Raw genomic sequence first — 23,177 nt, 5'->3', positions numbered from 1 at the left:
ATTGAGTTTCTTTAAGCAAATGACTGACTTTTTTTTTTTTTTTCAGTGATTTAGCTTAATTGCACCCATTCCGCATCAGAAGTGTAGCTGGAGATAGAAGAATAGAAGCGGAGATAGAAGTTGGCTGCTTTGCCAGTTGTCACTAATATTGAGCAAAGGCTTCTGGTTATTTTTTTTTTTCATTAGGATGAATTGATGACAACAAAGAGAAGTTATGAGGATCAGTTAAGTATGATGAGTGACCACCTCTGCAGTATGAATGAAACATTAACTAAACAAAGGGAAGAAATCGATACGCTGAAGATGACTAGTAAGGTAAGTTGCCAGGTGTTGACATTGGGCACTGGCTGCAGCTTGGAGGTCTGTGGGTTGCATTTGGCATTCCTGCAGTACTACCATTTAACAAACCAATTCACAAGCTACAGTTCTTGGCCAGTTGGAAAGAAAACTCCAAACCTGGTCCTGCACATTCCAGTGGAGAAGAAAGTCTTGCAAAACATACATGTGGGAAAGAAGAAACATTTTATGTCACTGCTTCGAAGTAGGCTTTCAAAGTGTACCCTCTGATGGATGATCAGCATCTTGTTTGTTTGTTTGTTTGTTTGTTTGTTTATATCTGGTGAAAAGAGAACTATTTGCAAATCCATCTAGGGATACTGGGTGTTTATGATTAACTTACTGGTAGGAGTGTCCTTCCTGCACTCCTCTCTTGGTTGCAGCATACTCTGTTCTTGACAACTATTCTTTTTCTCTGTTTTATTTGCATATTCTAGCTTTTCTGTTTCTCATATGTAGGAATTAAAAATTTGCCACTTATATTCTTCTGTGAACTTAAAATGCACACTGAATTTTTTTTCCAAGCAAGCAGTCTATGCACTTCCCAGAAACAAGGTTTTGATTTATCTTAATGTTAATGATGAAAAATAGACGTCTGCTGTTTCGCGCAGTTAGTGCTTAAACTATGGTCTATCTTATTCTGATGGTTCTAGGGAGAAACAGATCTTGTGAAGGACTTCACCCTCTACTAGTCTGGCTGCGAAACTAATAAGCTAGCATTATTCTTAATTGTGTAAGGCATGGAAGCAGGTTTCACTGAAGGGTTAAAAAAAAAAAAAATCCATGTTTTGATTAAAGGTCCCATGACAGCAATTTTTGTTAGAGTAGACTCTTCCCTTCATGTACAGAACTGTGTTTCTCCAGATGTCTGCGTGTTTTGACTTGGCATTGCAATCTTTAAAACTACTTTTTGGTGTATAAGCTCTTGTGTTTTTAGAGGGAAGCTCTTGGCTGCATACTGACCATAGCACTTCATGTTTTTATAAAATGTTTTCTGGAATTTTTCACTTGTCATCTTTTTAAGATGTCGAGTGATACTCTGTCTGTAAGGAGGTAGTTCAGAATCTCACAACAGAAGACACAGATTTTCAAATGTTTCCAAATGTAGGAGGCGATTCGGTTGAAATCAAAATGATGCAGTTAAAGCCATTATCACTTGGAGAGAGTTGTTGGTTAGATTAAAAACAAATGTTATCTTAAGGAAATAGGAAGACAGAACTGCCAGCAAGTAACTATTGCACAAAAGTTTATTTAAGCTTCATGTTTGCTTTGTGGAGTTGTTGCAAGTCAAATGTGAGTTGGTTAGCTGTAGAACAAATTCTTTTCTAAACCAGGAATAGTCTGTATAGACCAAGTTAAAGTTGTTTTGGAACAAAATGATAGGGTGGGGGATTGATTTTAATTTGAGGCAATTATCCTATAAGGTTTATATTTGAAATGCAACTTAAGGGTGAATTATGAATTGACTTGCCTGCACTGCTGCTACAATATTCGTGGTGTTAATACAATTTAGTCTCCTGGGACATAACCTGTGGGGAAAAAAAGACGTTTGAATTTCAATTGAAGTAAGGTACTGTTGTGCTTATTTGAAATATCTGGTACTTTCCTCTGTTCTGCCTGTAAAGATAGAGGGGTTGGCGGAGCAAGCAGTTACAAGCTTGCATTATTAAAAGCCTATGGACTGTTTTTATTTTCAGTTTCACTGTTCTTCTTTGTTTGCTATAGGTGTAAATTATCAGGCGTCAGGTTTTATATGTTGTATAGATTTTCTTATCTGAATTATATGTTCTGTTCACTTGTTTCTTGTTGCAGGGAAATTCTAAAAAGAACAAAAATCGATAGCTTACAGCTAATCAACTGTCTTCAGAAGCTGCTGCTGCGCAGGATGCAGTTAGTGAACGTTCGTTGTCCAATTCCTGTTTGTTACAGGAAGCAGAGGTGGTGTTGGGTCTAGTAAAAACTGATTTGGTGCTGTAAATGGCTTTAAAATAGTTAGAACTTGTAACAGATAAAACAACTTAATGTTGGCTCTAAACCAGGAAATACACACTCTGGATAATTTATATAGTAATTACCTTCAGTTTTTACTGTGCACTTTTTAAAACTACGTTTTAATTTCATGTAATAACTTCAGATTTTGTATATTTTCAAATATGATTACGCATTAACAAATTTGGATCAGTGCAGTAGTTGTCTGTCTTTGAGTTATATGTTAAATGGTCAACGTGTACATTCCTTTATTTGTTAATAGTTTAAAAATTAATTTTGAGACTTTTTCGGCCATGCAAGCTGTGCAGTTACTGTAAATGTCTTATTCCTGTTCTCAGCCCTTTTGAATTAATTGGAATTGTGGCTTTAAATGATTTCTATAAATTCACAGAAGTAAATGGGATCACTGTTCTATTTTAGACTGCAATAGTAGAAACTTTTGCTGCTTGTATTTGGCACTTTGGATTTTGAAGTCAAGAGCACAAATAGCTGAATTGGGATACTTCTATGAAATTGCTTTAAGCCCTTACTTAGGCATTTTGTTTACACATAGGTGTATATATATTGGTTGAAATAGCTGTTTAAAGCTAGAGGAAATTGTGATCCTAATTTGCCCCAAAAGAGTGAAGCAATATATGTGCGTAGAATAGATGAGCTTACTGTGCTCTCTTACAGTAAAGAAGAATTTGAAATATGTAGAAGATTTAAACACTGAATTTGCAAAAACTCTTCATGGAATTAAGTCTTGATGGATTCACTGAGGGGATGCACGTGGCTTTTCCTGTGTTTTGGGAAGTTTGTGAACTTTAGGCCTTTCCTGAGATATTTTTTTTTTAAATGAAGTCTAATAACCGTGAGTTTTCACAGCATTGATTTTTTTTTTAATTTTTTTAATCAATGCTGTGCTGCTCCACACTTTACAGTGACCTTCTGTTCCATAATTTGCATTATGGCACTTATTTGTCCCATAAGGGTTTACTCTGATAGCAGCTGTGTTGATATGTATTATTAGTATGTAATAATAAAATCAACTACATGAAACCGGCGTGGCTTTTTTCTTGATTCTGGTTATACCCAGGTTGCGCAGTGTGGTATTGTGGTGAGATGTTAGCAGCTATTCCCGGTGGGGCGAGCTTAAGTCATTACACCAGTCTAGTCACTCTTAGTAGTGCTTCTCTCTGAGCCAGGCTGCCTTTCTGTACCTAATGCTGCTGTGTGCGAAGTACACGGAGTCCACATTAGTATTTCTCACCTCCTCCTCTGCTGAAAGGCAAACAAGCATTGTATCTGTATTGATTGCAGCTGTGGAACTGTTCTGATACAGTTTTTCCTGTTAAAGACAAAATGGATGTGGTCATGAAACTGGAGAGGAGATGGGGAGAGCCTGCATGGCTTCTTACTAGCATCACATTGAATTAAAAACTACATGCTGGTGCTAATGAGGGTTGGGAAGTGTTTACTTTCTCTCTAACAGTTTTATTGAAGGCAGATACAGCTTCAACTGTTTCAGTTAGGGTTGGAAGCTAATTGCTTTCTTCCAATTCCTTTGAAGCTGCCTTTTCTGAGGACTTACATCTTGCAGTGAAGGTACTAATTTATCTTATTTTAATTCTCTGGATCAAATTGCTGAACTTCTTACTGATGTAACTTCTCATAAGTGGCTGCATTCAGAAAAAGGTTTTGCTTATGCCATTTTTGAAAGGCCTAAGTAAAAATATGCTTTGAAGATTGAGTGTTTAAAAATGTGCATTAAAGTAGTTAAACGTATCTGTTATCTCAAACTGTTTTTACAACAGAGCATACCCCCAACATCAAAACTGGAATTAATATGGAATGTACCAGGAATAGCGTGGCCAGCAGGACCAGGGAGGTGATAGTGCCCCTGTACTCAGCACTGGTGAGGCCGCACCTCGAGTGCTGTGTTCAGTGTTGGGCCCCTCACTACAAGAAGGACATTGAGGTGCTGGAGCGTGGCCAGGGGAGGGCAACGAAGCTGGTGAAGGGTGTGGAGCACAAGTCTGGTGAGGAGCGGCTGAGGGAGCTGGGGTTGTTTAGCCTGGAGAAGAGGAGGCTGAGGGGAGACCTTATCGTGCTCTACAACTGCCTGAAAGGAGGCTGTAGCGAGGTGGGGGTCGGTCTCTTCTCCCAAGTAACAAGTGATAGGACAAGAGGAAATGGCCTCAAGCTGCGCCAGGGGAGGTTTAGATCAGATAGTAGGAAAAACTTCTCACCGAAAGGGCAGTCAAGCACTGGCAGAGGCTGCCCAGCGAAGGGGTTGAGTCCCCATCCCTGGAGGTATTTAAAAGCCGTGTAGATATGGTGCTTAGGGACATGGTTTAGTGGTGGACTTGGCAGTGCCGGGTTAACGGTTGGGCTCGATGATCTTAAAGGTCTTTTCAAACCTAAACGATTCTCTGATTCTATGCTCAGGAAGAGATAATTTTGATCACTCAAGCTGCCTTCAGTTTTTCAAGGAAATGTTTTCAAGTAAGTTCCAGACAATTGTAAACTATCGATACACAAAAACAGAATCTTGGGGAAAAAAATTTAAAGCAGTATTTTGGATCCTGTTGTAGTAATGCTGTGAGGGGGCGTAATATGTTACGCTTAACTCAGTGGCATTAGAAACTGGAACAAGCACAAGCTAGTTGGGCCTTTCCACTTACCTGCTAACCAGGTGGTTCTGAATCAGTTTCTGAATATCTCAAATGCTCTTAAATATCTAAACTTACTGAACAATGCTATGCTATTAAAAAAGCTAAAAGCTTTCTTCAACACTGCAGTAGAGAATTCATCTTTGAGACAAAGTCTTCCAGAGTATGACTTTGAGCTACTTTGTCTATATGGAATGGTCTGTGCAGATTACTATGGAATGCACAAAATTTGGGCAAAGAAATTGTACTAATACTGGAATTAATGTTCAAAAATTTACAGTGTGAATATTCGACTTCCTAGTTGATTAATCAGGAAACTAATGACAAACTGTTATGAATTAGGAAAATCTTTAGAACAATACAGTGTAAAACCAGGGTTAAAGAAAAATCCTAATGCTAGTTAATTTTTTTAATGGATAGTTCATTGTAACACACAAGTTTTTAAAGCATTTTTAGAGTGCTTAATTCATTTCTCCATAATGCTGGGCACCTCATGAATAATCTCTCATACTCATGAATAAGTGACCAATTCAGATAACAGCACTTTTTCCTATTAATGGTTTTAATAACTGGATCTTCAAAAATTCTTTCTGAACTTTGTTTTAAACCTATACTAATGCTTTCAGAGACTTCAAAATGTTTAGCTATCCTAGATTTCTGACAATACATCCCCAGTAACTATTCTGTGTGTTCAAAATAAATATTTGCTATAACCAAGAATGAATTTAACTTCAAGATTGGTGTCTTAAGAACTACCGCTTCATGAATTTTGAAAGTACCCAAGAAGCAGCAAACATATGGGCTATTTAAAAGGCCTTAAGCTCTTCTAGGTAAGAGGTTTCTCTGTCTGAAATATTAACTTCTAAAAGAAGAGTCTTAGGCTGACATTGTCATAAGCAGTGCAAGGGTATTATCTCATTGCTGTTCAAATAATGTGATTATTTTGAATCGTTACGTACATAACTATACATCTGTGACTTAAAAACTGATCATCTTAAGTCTTGACTTAAAAATGGTGGCGTGCTTAATGTCTTTTGCTAGTTCCTTCAGATTAAGTCTTAACCAGCTCAATGTTTCAATCATAGTGGTGCCAGGGTCTTCACGCTAGGTGCGACCTAGTAGCGCTCCAAGCAGCACCAGCATCAAAACTGAAACACGTTGCTTTCCCATCTTTGCTGAAACGCACTGACGATTTATACAGGGTATTCTCCCTTTTTACCAAGCCAGCTTCACTTCTAATTTGTACTTGTAATCCTGTTGCTTTCCCTACTCTAGCTTCCATCACTGACACGAGTTGAATGTTTGATGGGGCATGTTTCCTTGATGCTGATTTTGGGCACAGCAGGGGCCTGTCACAGATTGTTCAGACATCCAAGGTATCAGTTGCAAACACGAAAGGAAATAAACTTTTTTTTATCCACATATCGCCTATCATGAGGCTAGAGAAGTTATTTATGTGAATGCTTTTTTTATAGATAAATCCAATGTTATATTAAACTTTGGAGAACCATCTGGCCCTGTAAACTGGGCAAACCTGTTGTTCTTTAATACAGTATGTATGTAAGGTAATTTGAGAGCACCATCTTAGCAACAGCAGGGTCATGATAAAAATAAAGCTTAGTGCAGTAAAAAATGGTAATTGCTACCAGAGGTCTGATTACTTCCTCCCACAAAAGCTAGATGCCACTCTATTAAGAACGCTTGTTCTGTCTTATTCTGTTTTCTGCTTCTGTTACTACTTGCAGTATTACTCAGCAGTGAATTAAAACCATGTTTGTTTAGAAGAGGCCATGTTTGCCCTAATTCATGATTGTTTCTTTTAATCACAGAGTTAAAAACTTGCTTTAACTACACTTGTGTCTGCAGAACGGCTATCTTGGTTACAGATGGGGGGAGAGGAGAGCTTTTGGGGACCTTTATAAACAAGTCTTGACTGGGGCTATGAAATCACCCCATGGAAACTTGCCTGGGGGCAGTTCTCATTGTCTGCCTCTGCTGTGTGTGTAGGCAGCGGTAGCCACGTCAATGCTAATTCCCATTCCCTCTGCTTCTTCCAGAAGCTTCCAGTGCCAATACTTGCATCCCTGCAATAGCGAGGTTACGTAGCTGAGCTGCAAAATAAGAAGCGTGTGATTCTTGTTGGGCTTAATTTGCATGGCAAGCTACCACGCGAACAGCCCTACAAGATTTTTAGTTTTAAACTCTTTATATGTGAAATTGCAGAGATAAACTATGATTTCTGCTGTTATTTGTATTGGTTTTAACTCTAATTCCCCCTCTAAGTCCAAAACTTTATAACCTGATGAGGTCTTACCCAAGGACGTAGCCTTTGGACTCCAGGCCTGGTGTCAAAATTGTATTTATGGTCTTCCATAAGCAACACAGCTTGGTCCTGAGAAGAGTTAAAACCACAAAATTAAAAAGAGTCCAGGTAATTTCCAGTCACTTTAAGCACTATGGACTCTCATGAATTGACGTGGAAGCTGGTCTGTGGTGGCACGTAGCTTCTCGCAGACTTTCTCCATGTAAAGCTTATTGCTTCTGCAATGAGTATGGGAGGCCCTTAAATCTCCACACGTCCCCCTTTCTCCTACAAAAAGGGTCTTCATCCTTGTCTGCCCTCCCACTAAAGCTTCAAGTTTCCTTCCTCCTGGACTTAAAAGGCTTCGATTTGTGCTTAAATAGTAAATGCAGAACACTTTATTCAAGAACAAATATTTTAATGAAGTTATTAGCGTGAAAAAGTCTGAACTGAGAACTTCAGTGCGGCTTCACTAACTGCAGCCTTTGGCATGAGGAACAGCTGTAATGCTGCAATCGGTGCTGCACCCCTTACCTGCCTTCTACTTAATTGACTTTCAAATTGCGTGTCGTATATGGCATGTCAGACACAGCAAATATTCACCTTGGGAGGGGGGGAATCATTTTTACCAAAAGTTTCTTTTGAGATCCAGAAAGTCTGGTTTATTTTCAGTCCAAACAAGTAGAGAACAACAGGTTTCTCTTAGATTACTGGTCTAGCCCAGGAGGTCAAGAGCATTTAAAGCCAACAAGCACTCAATCTCTCACAAAAGGAACAGGAGCATGCTGAATTTCTATAACCAATTTATATGTAATGAATATACAGTACTTAAACAGTGAATATACTAAACTTGTGAGGTTTTTTTAATCATCATAGTACTAAGTGAAAAATGAATTTATTAAATGAGAGGGAGAGAAGAATTTGACGTTTACTTTTGCATTTTGTTTTGAATTCTCAGTTGAGTTTTTTTGCAGAAATTCGTTGCTAAAATAAAAGGCAAAGCAGTAGAGCAAAGAGTTCAAATAAGTCTAGAAATGGAGTGCTCTTCTGTCTCCAATTAAGAATATTTGGTTCTAGGGAGATATGAACTGACAGGTTTCACTTTTGACAAAATAGTCATAAACAGTAAACATTTTATAAAAAGGGTAATATACTGCAAATCATGTTAAGATCAACATAAACATAATCAGCAATGTAAACTGACTTTGTTAGCATTGTAAAATGTTGAATGAGTTTAATAACTGCCTGTAGCAATATATAATACTGTATCTTTATGTGAAATACTCTTCAAACTGTATTTACAGTAGAAATAATTTTAATAGTTCTAATTTGTTCTGCATATGCTATTCACTGAAGTCAAATTATATTAAGGACTTTAAAATCTCAGTATCAGTTAGATTCTCCCCCCCCCGCCCCGCTGCTTGAGTTTATATTGCACTGAATTATTTGGGGGGAAGAGAAAATGATAGCAGAATTTACTGGAAAAGAAAAATCTTGTCTTGAAAATGTATAAAATGTATACACGTGTCTCAGCAAAGGAAAAATCTCATCTGTTTTTAGACAAATGCTGACCTTGATAAAGAGAGAGGAGAAATTTATACCCTTCCCACTTAACTTGAAAACCATTAGAAAGGGCTAATGTGGAAGCTAACAGGCAAAAAGATTTATTGAATGTTGCGCAGGATTACGTGAGGGTCTGAAGGAGTCATTTGGGAGTATGCAGAAAATATTAGAAATTAGAAAGTATTTCTAATTTCCTGGCTTTTTGGCAAAACAGGAGGTATTGATGCTCTGGTTCCCTCTGCCAAGAGCCTGGGTGTGTCCAGGGAGAAGGCAGAAGACTCACTGGGATGGAATTCCGGAGGGAAGAGGTTGGGATCAGGTTCTGGCACCTCCAGGGCTACGTGCTGGGGTGAGGGTGGCATGCGGAGCTGCCTAACCCCGTGCTCGCTAGGGCTGCTGCTTTGCAATCTGAGCCTGGAGGCCTTGGGTTGGCAGTGCTGAAGAAACACATTTAAAGAGAGAAAAATAGCAATATAACGATTCACTGGCTTGCAAGTTACAGATTAAACTATGGTGAAAAAATTCCGGGCTATCAGAAGAAAAGACGGTTACCCTTTCTTTCCACTCTCCTGTCTGTGTAGGAGATCCTCAAATCTTTCCTCTGTGAACCGTTGCCGTCGCTTATGCGATGTTGAGATGGAAATATGAACAGCAGCAAGATTCTGTCAGAAGCTGGCAGGTAACAAGCCCTCAGGTGACATTATGTATTATCCATGTAAAATTCATTGGGAGCCTAATTTTAACCAGTATCTTAGCTGGTTTGAAATGATAAGCACTCATGAACAAAGACCTGGCTAACTATATCGGGCACTGGATTTTTTTTTAATTAAGATAATAAAAATGGAATTTTTGAAACCAAGAATGGCCAATTTTTTTCCTAGTGCAATTCTTGTAATGGCATTAAGCTTAGAGAAGAATTTATTTGTAGGGAAAACTGTATTGAACACTTTTATTGCAAATGCAGACAGCCAGAGCCTGAATAATATTTCCCATGCGTACAGCAAAGAAGTAGGATTGCTTAATTTGCAGAGAAAACATAAGAAAACTTTTCAGAGTGGATAAGTAGGACAAACGAAAGCAATTTACAAAAGCACATCCCTCCTTATTCTCTTTAAAATACAAGGGAAATTTCAACAACACTGAAAAGCAATGGAGCTAAACTGGACAGATGATGCTTTACAAAGAATTTTGGATGCATTACACAAGACACTGGAGCTCACTGCTGCAAGTGAGCTATCACTGGTATCGACAGCTTTTCTTATGGGCAATTTGAGTACCTGCAGTCCCTGGCAGCTCTCCTCCATGCCCCTGGGACCGCTCTGGAGGGTTTTACAGGTCGTTTCCCTCTCTTCCTCTTCCTCCTACCCGTTCTGTCTATGTGTTCTCTCCTTTTAGGAGCAGGCTTTCTGCGTGGCACCTTGTCACCTCTGGTAGCTGCACTAGAGACACCCAGTGTAATGGTTAAAAAGGAATTTCTGTTATTTAAGATAATGTGATTGAATTATCCTGTTGGTAACTGAGCCATTTTCCAAGCCTTGTGCTGTATTTCTTTGCAGGAATTCCTCTCTCCAGAGGAACTCTGAAGCACAAGATAACCTGTCCTGTCTTGGAGCTGGGAGGTGTTTGCTCTGAGAGGGCTCTGCAGAGGGTGAGACCTGGCCTGGACTTGGTCTTCCCATGTTGCAGCTTGGTCTTTCCATAGCTCTGCTGGTTTTTAGGAAGGCTTGGCAATTTTGCTGGCCTATCTTGAAGAAAAAGAAGTGATGCTTTACCGAGATCTGTAGGGTGTTGGAAATGCCGTCCTTCAGCATCAACAGAAATCTTTGCTGCCTCATGCTTTTCAGAGCCACTGCTCATCCCACCTCATGCCATTGAGTTTACTGGAGCCGGCCTCAACTCAATTTCCAGAAGGGCCTGTCTGCTTTGGCATGACTTTCTGACAATATAGGAACTTGTAAAACAGTCTCACCAGCTTCTCACCCCATGGAAAATCAGCCTTGGCTCACCTCTGTCATGTGGCAGTGTCTTGTATCCTCACCGGAGGCTGCCAGTGTGCTTCCTCCAAGCCTGGTCCCCAAGAGGCCTCCACCTCCTTAAAAAAGTGATAGTTCACCTCTGATTCTCTTTCAGAGAGTCTTTGAGTAGCTTGCCCTTCCTCACCCCTCTTTGACGGCAACTGGTACTCTCTTACTCTTGAGGACAATAGTAATGGATTTTTCTGGTTGGTCCTCCACCCATAAAGTTCTTCCCCAAGGGTTGAGTCTCATCTTCACTAAAGCACAGGTAGGGTTTTTTTTGTCTTTGAGGTGTCCCTTTCCTGGGGCATGAACATTTGGCCACCAAGAAATCCTCTGCTGTTTTTTGGACAGTGCTCGCCCTTTTGGAGATAGGAAGACTGACACTGCAGAGAAGGGAATGGCTATTCGTGCACAACTTAGAAGATCACCCTGGCTTAAGATCTTCTAAGAAACCAGCAAGTTGATATATATGATATAAGCTAAACGGCCATGGAGCTCTGCCCGGATTTTCCAGCCAGCATGGTGCTACGAGAGAGGCATCTAGGAAGGGTGCACAACTGAAGAGAGGGATCCTGGAGTCCTTGTCCTCATTAGAGGCATGAGGCTCCTCCAGAGGGAACTCTTTTGGAGAAGGCCGCTCAGGAAGGAAGAAATTGAAGCCCATCCCAGAAGCGTTGTGCTTTGAGCTCTGAACTTTGGGCCATCCAAGATATTGTCTATCCCCGCTCTTGTCCATCTCTGTTTCCTTGCCTCTTGGCTGGTTGAGGGATGAGCTCTGCCCATTCCTAACTCCAGGAAAGGCAGGACAGGCCTATCGATACCCTACGGACAGAGTTATGACCAAATGAATCGTAGAATCATAGAGTTGTTAAGGTTGGAAAAGACCCTTAAGATCATTGAGTCCAACTGTTAACCCAGCACTGCCAAGTCCACCACTAAACCATGTCCCTAAGCACCACATCTACACGGCTTTTAAATACCTCCAGGGATGGGGACTCAACCCCTTCCCTGGGCAGCATCTGCCAGTGCCTGACTGCCCTTTCGGTGAAGACATTTTTCCTAATATCCAACCTAAACCTGCCCTGGCGCAGTTTGAGGCCGTTTCCTCTCATCCTATCACTTGTTACTTGGGAGAAGAGACCGACCCCCACCTCGCTACAGCCTCCTTTCAGGTAGTTGTAGAGAGCAATAAGGTCTCCCCTCAGCCTCCTCTTCTCCAGGCTAAACAACCCCAGTTCCCTCAGCCGCTCCTCACCAGACTTGTGCTCCAGACCCTTCACCAGCCTCGTTGCCCTTCTCTGGCCACGCTCCAGCACCTCGATGTCCTTCTTGTAGTGAGGGGCCCAACACTGAACGCAGCACTCGAGGTGCGGCCTCACCCGTGCCGAATGCACGCACCGCGTTCCCCTAACTGTACTTAGAAGCAAGAAACTTTCCTCTGCTGCCGCAGCTCCCGTCACCAACCGAACGAAATCTCTCATTTTCCGCCCCGCTGCTCCCCCGCGGCGGCTGAGGAAGGGGGCGGGGGCGGGGCGGGGCGGCGGGGCGGGGCTAAGCCCCGCCCCGCCGCCCCGCCCCGCCCCCGCCCCCCCCCCCCCCGCCCGGCCGGTGGCTGTCGCCGCCTCTCCCGGCTGCGGGCGGTCCCCATGGCGGCGGCCAGACGGTGACTTGCGGGTAAGGAGCGGGCCCCTGGGTCAGGGAGCGGGAAGGAGGGGGGGGGGGAGGTCGGCCGGCTCTGCTCCCCCCCCCCCCCCGGGACGGTAACGGTGGAGCGGGGCCCCGGGGCGCGGGGGTGGGGGGGCTCCCTCAAAAGTGGAATTTTCCCGGTCAGTTGAGGCGCAGCCCCGAAGTCCTGGCTTGAAGCGGGACGGTGGATGGGGCTGCTTTGTTTTGGTTTTAGAACAGGATTTAAAAAAAAAAAAAAAAAAAAAAAAAGTGGCTCCTTTTTCTTTCTCTCTTTTTTCTTTCTCTCTTTTTTCTTTCTCTTCTTTCTTTCTCTCTTTTTCTCTTTTTTCTTTTTCTCTTTCCCCCTTTTCCTCTTTTTTCATTCTCTTGCTTTTAAGTTTATTTTTCTTTTCTGTTTCACTTTTCATCTTTTTCTTTTTTCTTTTTATCTTTTTCCCTTTTTTTTTTCTTGTTTCCTTTTTTCTTTTTCTTTTTTCTTTTCCTCTTTTTTCCCTTTCCCTCTTTTCTCTTTCTTTTTCTTTTTCTTTTTTCTATTTTCCTTTTTCTTCCTTTCTCTTTTTTCCCTTCCTTTTTCCCTTTCTTTTTCCCTTCCTTTTCCTTTTCCTTTTCCTTTTCCTTTTCCCTTCCTTTTTCTTTTCCTTTTCCCTTCCTTTTCCTTTTCCTTTTCCTTTTCCTTTTCCTTTTCCTTTTCCTTTTCCTTTTCCTTTTCCTTTTCCTTTTTTTCTTTTTTCTTTTTCTTTTTCTTTTTTCTTTTTCTTCCTTTCTCCTGTTTTTTATTTTAAAGTAGAAGCAGTGAACAGGAGATGGCTTTGCGTGGGGTACCCAGAGCTCTGAACTGCTGCAGAAATCAGTGGGGTTTGGGTGATGGGCATCCTGCAGAGTCAAGTTCCCATGACTTTTGCCTTGTTAGGGAGGAGACTGGGGCGAGTGAGAAGTTTTTTTATTTAATACTTGAAATGAAATGCATTCCTGGAGCCTTTCTCATATTTTCTAGTGGTTCAGCCGATGATGTTAAACTATGCACGTAGGCTCACGGTGTTTGCAATCAGTGCTGCAGAAATCCCTCCCGTACGTACAACGGGGCGCAGGGCTTTGGGAAAACAGCCGGAGCGGATGCAGAAGGATGTGCCTCGCGGGGCTGAAAGGATTAGCCTGCACTTGCCATGTACACCCTTAGCGCGAACTCTAGAGATGGTATTTCAAGCATATTGTAGGTGAGAAAGGCTATCAAAAGTTTGCACTTTCTCGTTTTAAATAAGTACTCACTGAAGGGGTGACTTTCAGTAAGTTGTTTTTCTCTTTTTAAAGATGTAGGTGTTCTGATACTTCTGGCAAATAAGAGCTCTTCTGAAATGTGCTAGGAAGAATGCTGACTAGGGTGTTTTGTAGGAGCCCAGCAAAAGTTAAGTTACAAAAGTCTACAGTTACCTTCCCCAATAGGGATGTTTTTCCTCTGAGGTGGAGCGCACTAGAAACCCTCACTGATTTCTCTGCAAACAGGACTTAGCTTTTTTTGGGAGAGGGCTAACGACTGTCTGGGGAGGCGGGAACAGAAGTTTTGGAGCCTGAGGCTCTTAAGTATGAACTATTCACTTTGCTATTAACTCACTTTTCCTTATCTGGAGGTTGACACTCTGCTCCGTCTGTAAGAGAAGAGGAAAAAAAACAATAGCTGAAGACAAAACATGGAGGTGCCTGGTTTAGTGCACCGAAAGCACACCTGCAGCGAGAAAATGTTACGAGAAAAGATCGGCTGCTTTCTTGACTATATGTATGAGCAGAGGAGAGCTTAGCACTGCACTCTGTAACTGGTTGCAGTTGGGCACAGAAGTAGTTTGTCCAACAGAGAGCGTGGCTGGAGATTATACTTAACCAGTGTTGGAGTTGTAAATCACAGCACTGGGTAACTCGGCCCGAAGGCAGGTATGAGGTCCTTGTTTCATGCTCAGATTTGATTATTCTCCTCCCCGTCTCCTTCTGCACAGAGAAAGAATGTTATTTTCTATTACTGTAAAAATTACTGGGATTTGTAAGCTTAATGGCCCAGCTGTTTGGTATCGCTGCCCAAATTCAGATCTCTAAATAGCAAGTTAATGTGAATTTTTAAGTTTTTCTGTGTGTGAATGTTAACTCCAACATGAAATGCACCCAGTTACATGAATAGTGATGCATTATCACAGACAGTGCTTTACTTCATGCTTGGGTAAACACGATTCCTCCAGTCCACCGCTCCTTTGCTTATGTTTTTGATTGGTATAAATATGAGCTGAAGTCTTTTGCTTCAGAAAGCCAGGCTGCCCACACGTCTACCTTAAAAAGCTTTTGGAGAGGAACCCAAATGAGTTTTTTTTTGGGTGACTGTGTTATGAATTATATTTTCTGATGTGACTGTCATCAGTTGCTATTAAAAATACCTCTATCCAAATAAACAAAGAAGGGTTCAATTGTGACCCTCCTTCTCGTGAGTGCTGGTATTCTTATAAGGCTTTAAGGCAGGGAGAAGGGGAGCATCCCGCAGTCGAGGAGAGAGTTGGTCTGTCAGAAAACATTACTAATAGCTGCCAGGCAGTACTTCTCATGTTTAGAAGAGCTCTACAAATCTTATGTATGTCGTAAGTTAGTCTCCAGGAAAGTACTAGTGCTTGTTTACTGGGCACTAAAGCATGAGGACAATTTTAATGCGGATTTAATAACTGACTCTGAACCAAAAAAAAAAAAAAAAAAAAAGAGTGTATTATGTTGTACAGTGAATATGCTAAATACAGTATTTCCATTAGCTTCCCTACTTTTTATTATTCGCTGCTGAGATTAGCGGCATGAATTTTTGAAGCGTACTTTTGCATCGTGTATTCTTTGTGGCATTTCATCCATCACTTCCCTTGGACACTGCAAACACTAGCAGAGGACCAGGTTTAATTTGTTTCTGACCACGACCAGTTTAATATTTTGATGTGATCTGTGTGCTAAAGTGTTCAGGCCTTTTTTTTTTTTTTTTTTTTTTCCCATCCAGAGGGCTGCTTAATCGTAAAACAAAAAAGGCTGTTGATTTTACAGAAGTGGAACAGCCACCCATAACTGCATTTCTGCTGCTTGATGGCATATTATAAATCTCTGCCTCTGCTCAGGGGGAGGGGAAAGGGAGGGGTTTGGGATGTTAACCTCCTTGCCAGAGCCCTCTGCGGCGCTGCCGTGACCAGAGTACTTTTGTGGGATGTTTGTGCCTTCCTAATAATAACATGTTTCCTAAACATAGTTAAAAATTGCTTCAGTAGATGCAGTAATATTCCATTAACTTAGTGACCTGCAGAAGTACTGTAAATAAAAATAGATTTATTTTCCTGTCTCTTCCAGGCCGGAGCACTGTGCTGAGGGCTTGTTGGCTTTAATTAAAAAAAAACCTCAAGCCTTCTGTACAGTGGAATGTCAGCTAGTGTCAATAAACAGTTTACATGAGACTCTTCTGCAACTGTCCATTGGCTCTCCGAAATCTGCCTAGGGAGCGTAAGTTATGCAGTCGCTATGGTGATGCTGAAGAGGAGCGCGATTCAGGGAGGATAAAGCAGGACTGGCTGAGTGAACTGAATGGGAGCGGGAACAGAAGCACCTTTCAGGGGTGCACCGGCGCTGCTCCCCGCAGCTTGGCAGCCCAGCAACCTCCGCCTCCTCCCCACCCATCTTCTGACTGGGGGGTTTCCTTTGTAGGAAGAAGAAAGGCCCCGTGGAGAGGTGTGTTGTATACACGGGAGAAACATGCATATACACGGTGAAGTGAGTTAAAAATGATTTACACATCTTGTCGAACCAGATAATAGGAAGAAAGAAAACAAGTGATGTGTCTTAGCACTCTGATATCCAGGAAGGAAGAGAATAAAAACACTGAGTAGTTAATATTGATTTGAGCAGGCTTTTTTATGATTTCTTCTAGGCAAAGAGAGTTTTCTTCTGTTAAAGATGTTCAGTATAACATAGAGAACCATTTTGTGGTTCTTAGGGTTTAATCCTGTTCTCACTTGAGTTAGTAAAAAAGCTCCTACTGCCTTTGATAGCAGATTGCGTCCTCTTGAGATTTTTCCTGATCATCCCCTGTTTGCTAGCAAATGGGGCACAAGCATGGGTACACCCCATCCTGCCTTCTCAGTTACCAGCCTGGAGTCCAAAGATGCACAGAAACACGTGCTACCAGATGTACGTCACTTAGACCTGGCATAGTTTTTCACCTTCCGAGATAGGAAATCCACCCCATGAACAGGAAAATGCTGGACATCTGAGGTGGGACTCTTTTCCGACTCTCTTCTGGAGGAACCAAGTGAGAAGTTAGAACAGATGGACCCAAGATGCTTAGACTTGTGTCAAGTACTGATGTTTGCCATTCTTGTGGTTAGACCTGATGTTATACCAGAGATAAGCGCCTTTTTTGTCACTTTTGTTACATTTTTAAAAAATAATAGGTTATAAGTGTACCTGTTTTTGGCTCTTATATACCAGAATTATCCAGAGTTGGTGGTGTGATGCTAGATGTGATTGCATCTCCTCAAAACAAAATAGTTACATGTAGCTGTGGATTCGGAAATTTTTTTTTTTGTAATGTAAGGAAGTGCTCATTGCAAGCCTGTGATCCTTACATGTTTTGTAGCTGGAGATTGGCTTTTGATTGCCTTCTCTGTGCTGTCATATTCATTGATTCATGTGTTTTCTAATGTGCCTGCATACTGGCTAAGTCACAGCAAACTGTATAGGAATTGGTGCAAGTAACTTTATAGTTCCCTTCAGGTGAGCAAGGTGGTCTTAGGGTAAAAGAGGACTAGTGTTGTTTTTTGCAGCTCGGTGCTTGGCTGCGTGCACTGCTGGAGAGACTCTTGAGTAACTTTCAAGAGTGGCTTCAGGTCTCTGTTCCGGTATCTTTTCCAATGACACTTAAATTATGTTTCTATTTTAGTTTATTTTATTTACTTTATTTATTTTTAGTTTATTCTATTTAGTTTATTTTATCCCATTATGAAAGTGACGTTCGTGATAATAAACTCTGCAAAAAAGCCTTGAGAGGAATGGTGGTGCAGATCCCAGGTGACTGTGTTGCAGTGATTTATAAAAAGCTCTCGGTTCCTGTAGAAAGCATCTTCAGCATGTCCCCATAAAATCCTATGGGTACTTCCAGAAAAATGTTATCTCTAGGCTTTCCTGCCTCGACATCTATTCCCAACTAAGAAAATACTGAAGGAGCAAGCTGGTCTGACTCACCGGCGGTGGTGTGATTGCTGGAGCGGGGTGAGGGAGGGTGTGGGAATCGGAGCTTACAGTATATGGGGAGGTCAGTTGAAGCCGATCGTGTTACACAGAAGACCGGTCATGCATGCTGTTTTGTTGTCTTTTTGAGGCAGCTTTGAAATGACTTCACATCTGAGTGTTAGGGAAGGTCTCCTAGAATGGATCTAGACATGAAAAGGAGTTTGTTTACAGTGCATAGCAGCTGAGCTTTGGGTGATTATTTCATGGCAAAGATGGGATTTGTTTTGAACAGCCACACTAGATTTTCATATAAACTGAAAGGTCCTCACCATCTAACCTCATTCTGTTGTGAGCAAGAAGAGGAGCTACTTCTTTGAGGAAGACCCACTTCAACCACAGCCCAGCAGGCTAGAATAGTGATTAGAGATGTGAAGCTGGCAGCACTGCTGCTTTTCTTTTATTTTCTTTTGAGAGCTTCCCATAGGTTTTCCCTTGTGTGTGAATCTCGCATCTGTTTACAGCCTTTAAAGGACAAGATGTGACTCTGAGAGGCAGAGGAGCAGGCGTTTTGTCAGGCGCCTCTGCGTAGCATCCCTTCTGAGCGCTGGATGCTCTCCCGGCACGCAGAGAGCGTTGGTGCTGTAGCCGTCGGTACTTGCCCTTGTGGTAGTGAGTCCCCCACGTCCCAGACTGTGTGACACCACCCTCTCCAGCGGCTGTTTCAGCCTTTGCCGTATCCTTTTCCCCAGCAAGGAAGGCAAGCGTTGTCTCCACTTAGGCGTATACCGTGATATGTGGTGTTGATGCCCTTAAAAACGTTAATTTTTTCATGCTTGCGCGTGCAAATACCAACCACCTTATTTGTAGACTCCCCTTTGACTCAAAGCAGACACAAGTAATAGCGAGAGACGTTTGCATGAGTTATGCCTGCCTTTGCTCTGGGGACGTGTGCGCTGTCAAAAGCTGAAAGCTTTAATTCCTCCAGCTCCCGGGGCCAAGAGTAAGGAATTCCAAATTAAACAGATTAGCTGCGAGCTCCGAACTTCTCCCAGCTGAGCCTATGCCCCAGAGAGCGAGCAATGTAAACAGAAGTTCACGTTACACTTTGAAGTCGGTGTCTATTTTTGACTGTTACACCAGTTCCTTATTTTTGAAAAGTAACGAAATGAGTAATGCAGTGGGAGACTTAACCCACGTATATATCCCAAACACAAGCGAAAGCCAAGAAATTCCTATTTCCCGTCAGTTGCGCCTTTGGCTTATGTTTATTTCAGAGGTATAGGTTGGAGAACTTTTTTTTTTTTTGGTCTAGGAGACATCGAACAGAGTTAAATAAAAGTGCAGCCATATGTAGTCTCAAAAAGAAATTTGAGGCAAATCAACATAAATCAAGCATTATTTTACATAGAAGGTATTCAAGGTTTTTTTTTTTTGCATAGCTAAGTAATAAACAAAACAGTGATACAAAGAATATGGCTGTAAAATATGGAGATAAATCTGCCATATTTTACTTGGATATCACAAGGGCTTACAAGCTTTTAGGGTATTTTATATACCATATGTGCTTTATTGCTTAAACTGCAGAGAATTTTTACTTTCCTATGAGACTATTACACTTTATGGCAAAATGCTTGAAGAGTTGTCTACGTATTTGTACAAGAAACGGTAACAACTCATATGGTATCGTTGTGGGACAGCTTCACCGCAGCGTGCGCAGTATGCAGAGTTTTGTCTTAAATTTCTATATAGCCCATGTGCAACGGACAGTGTTGTTCCTGGAAATATAATTGACGTGTAGTAGCGTATGGGCTCCATAGTCATTCTGGAAGGGTGGAAATATAACGACCAGCCGTTGTCCACAGATGGAGTAGCTCGTGCAAAGAGCTGAGCTTATTTTGAAGGGATTATTTAACTGTTTTGTCACACTGTGTATAGGTAAATCTGCTGGTTTTGAGCTTGAAACAATCCGTGAGGTTGATATTTGCCCAGTAAGACCCTGCCATGGAAGTGGCACATGTAAGATACATGCTCGGGTGTTACAAAGAGAATTTATTCAGAGGATGTATAGCTTAATAGTTTTGAAGCCATAATGGCCTTTGCAGCTAAGGGCAATAAGGAATGTATTTATAAAACTATGTTTTCTGTGTATTTGGGAATGTGAGTACTGTCTATTAAACATTGCGTTTACTTGCCTTATGCTTTGCAGAAGGGAGGGGTTACCGGGCCGCTCTCCATTAGATGACCCTATGCTCCTCCAATATTTAAAAAAGCACCTTTGTGTTTAAATCCACAGGGATGCGCTTGAGGGTTTTAACTGGTGCCAAGCGTTAGGGCGGACCCTGGGAGCGAGATGCTTAGGGGCTGTGGGTGGGCTTCACTCGTGCACTGTGCTGGTTCAGATGCTGCTGCCTCCCTGCCGTGGAGGAGGCGATGCAAGGCCGCTCCATCAGAGTGATGGGGGACATTGCTGGATGACAGACAAGTCAGCATCCTCAGCTAGCTGAGCACCAAGCCGTATCTGGATGACAAGTACCAAAGTCAATACCTTGAATTGCACCTTGGAGCGAGTAGGAAGTTGTTATTACTGTTTCACCATAGGAAGAGATAACAGTATCCCCCCTCAAGGCATAAAAGTTGAGCAGTATTTTTGCTGGAGATTTGATCTGGGATTTTCCAAGCAACAAAGGACCCAGTAATAGCTACAGCCTGTGAAATCTCTCAATAGGATAGGATTTCTCTTCCTTACATCCTCGAGGTATTAAAATGAAGAAATTAAGCTGCAACTACCATTCATTAAATGCTGAGGGACTGGGTTAATCTGATAAATGGGAAGGTGGTTTTCAGATAGAAGAGGATGAATTGAGATGAGCCACAGCTTTTGAGTCCACTGGAATTGATGCATTTAGGATCAACTGTTATTTCAGCCAGCTTTTTTGTTTGCAGTTTCAATATTCTAAAAATGGTATTTCCTGCTGCATATCTGAATGAGATACCACACGTGCTTGTAATTTAAATGTTATGGGCTGCATAACATATGTGGTAATAGAGATCAATAGCATCTTGTATCATTTTCCTCTTCCCCAAAACATTTGGGTTATGTTTAAGTGAGTCTGGTGGGAGCTTTTTGGAGTCAAAACACATCTATCCTAAAGCTTGGGTTTCCTGCCATTTTGAGGAAGAATGCCCTAATTCTTAAGGAGGTATTTGGAGCGCTTTTTAGAACAAAAAAGAACTTGAGAGAAAAGATTAATTTATGGTGTTGTGCAGATGTAAAAGCATCAGAGAACAAGCTACATAAAGTAGCATAAGACTCTAAATTTTTTTTTTCTTTTAAATACTAGATGAATGGTGCTGCCCGTAACACATGCGAGGGTGCATTTCCTTTTATTAGCATGACATTATAAAAACAGCTTTTAAAGATCCATTTGGATGTTTTTCCTCCATTCCTAGTAGTCAGTTTTGGGGATCAGTGAGCAATAGTAGGGGAACTGCTGTCTGTTTCAACACTTACTTCTTGCATGTGTGTTTTTGTTAACATCAGTATAATTTTTTTTTGAAAAACACATTTCTGGAAAAGTAATGAAAGGTGAAAGCTACAGCCTCTGACAGGTATGTGAAGGGTATTGCAACTGCAGATGAGAGCTCCATCTGCCGAAGTGGTTTGCTTCATAGACATTTATTGACTGAAGTTAAATATTTGGCAGGTGAATTTCAAGCATCTTTTTGTTTTGTAACAGGGAAAAAACCTGCCGAATGATCTGTTACATCATGTTTTAAAAAGTGAATAGCAATAGATGTTGGGGAAAAAAAAATGAACATCTGGAAGTAGTAAAGGATGCTGAAAAACTTCATTTTTAATGAGAAAGGGAAACAGGCTGCAGAATGTGTTCTTTACTGTAAACAACATTTGTATTTACTTACCTTCCCATTTTATGTTTTCTTTTTCACTCTCACATCTCAGTGGTTTGTGATGTGCCCCGTCAGCGTGGCTGCGGTCATACCGAATAGCTGCGCCTTGTCAGGCTGCTGAACTCGCCGTCATTTCCACTGAGCTTCACGCCGTATCCCTGCATCATCCCCGGAGCCCCTCCGGAGAGAAAGGCTCTCTCTCCCCTCGCTCAGCGTGGTTTTTTCTCTCGCTGGCGGTCCCTTATCTCTTGTAAATGCTGGAGGAGTTTTTAATGGCAGCCTTTGAGGCTGCTTCCTAATGCTCTCTGTTTACCAGTGCGCCCCACAGTCCTGGCTGTTAGAGAAAAAAGCCATGCTCCGAGTTAGCATCGTGTAAGCTGTCGTTAATAAACGAGGTTTGTTAAGATGAAGGAAGGTCTGAAAACTTTGAAACTTCCCGATCTAGAAATAATCAATATATACTGCAGAAGGAGCAGTGCCGGCGACCAGAGGGAAAGGAGGAGAAGGGTGTGGAATGGGAGGAAAAAATGATGACCAAGTCGGAGACCAAATAGCTGTGATTTTTCTTTCCATTGCTATACTTTCTTTTGATGAAGTGATTGTGTGGGTGAAGGATACACTGGTACTTGTGTGCGTCTGAGCTATGACAGTCATTTGTAACTTGTTTGCTCCCTTTCTCTCTGTAAGTGGAGAGGAGAGTGCTTATAAAATAACTAGCATAGTGCAAATATTTTTACTGAACAAAAAGGTCGAGAGTTCAAAAAATAATGAAGGACCAGAGTCCTCCATTGCGAGCTCTTGTTTGCTCGGCAGCAGAGTGAGCAGGCTGTGCCACAGCTTATGGTATTTTCTTAAAGACTATAAACTGGCCAAAAAATAATGGGGAAATGGTAAAAATAATGACTCACGGCGTAGGATTTCACTTGGCGAACTTTGGCATCTTTAGAAACGAACTGTTCTCTAAACGCTACAGATAAAGAACAGCTTTTGTGGTTACATGATTATATGCTGTAGTGTCGTGCAATTAATACACGGCCTAACTATGGCTGTCCGTGCACGAAGGGGAATAGCTTTAAGTCATCGTTATCTAACCTTAATTAACCAAGTGACGTATGTGCAGGTGGTTTTGTCTATATGAACTCTGCCTTCCTTGTGCTTTCAGGCAAACGTGAATATGTTCTGACATAACAAGAATAACTTTTTTTCAAACGAACAATGTTTATCTATGCCCTGTGGTGCTTTATTGTACTCAATTCCTCCTCAGTCATTAGCAATTTATTGCTAGCTTCTTCATCAGTCAGGAGCAGTGGGGAGGAAAAACTGTGGGGATGACATATATAAGGATATAGTGAGCATTTACATTTCAGTGCGTGATTTAAAACCATGAAGGCAAGATTAATTATTTACTGGTTGCAGTCCTGCTCTGAGGACATCTAGCTGAGCCCTTTACCAAAGATACTTTGTTTGATGAAGTGTAGTTTATTAATTGGTTTA

General features: G+C 41.5%; 1 protein-coding gene across 17 annotated transcripts in view; it reads left to right on the top strand.

The window, feature by feature from the left end:
* Positions 1 to 23,177, top strand: part of PPP1R21 (protein phosphatase 1 regulatory subunit 21) — a 55,154-nt gene that overhangs the window by 30,806 nt on the left and 1,171 nt on the right. For 9 of the 17 annotated variants that reach the window (XM_082305298.1, XM_082305297.1, XM_082305296.1 and 6 more), the window contains one exon: positions 187 to 2,142. In XM_082305298.1, coding sequence (XP_082161424.1) covers positions 187 to 567 — 381 coding nt within the window. In that variant the 3' untranslated portion in view covers positions 568 to 2,142. The other 8 variants (XM_082305291.1, XM_082305290.1, XR_014227538.1 and 5 more) reach the window with 7 other exon arrangements.

The sequence above is a fragment of the Platalea leucorodia genome, assembly GCF_965183815.1.
Source record: "Platalea leucorodia genome assembly, chromosome: 3".
NCBI classification, from domain to species: Eukaryota; Metazoa; Chordata; class Aves; order Pelecaniformes; family Threskiornithidae; genus Platalea; species Platalea leucorodia.
The sequence above is the reverse complement of the archived record's forward strand: the minus strand, read 5'-3'. Positions and strand labels throughout refer to the sequence as shown.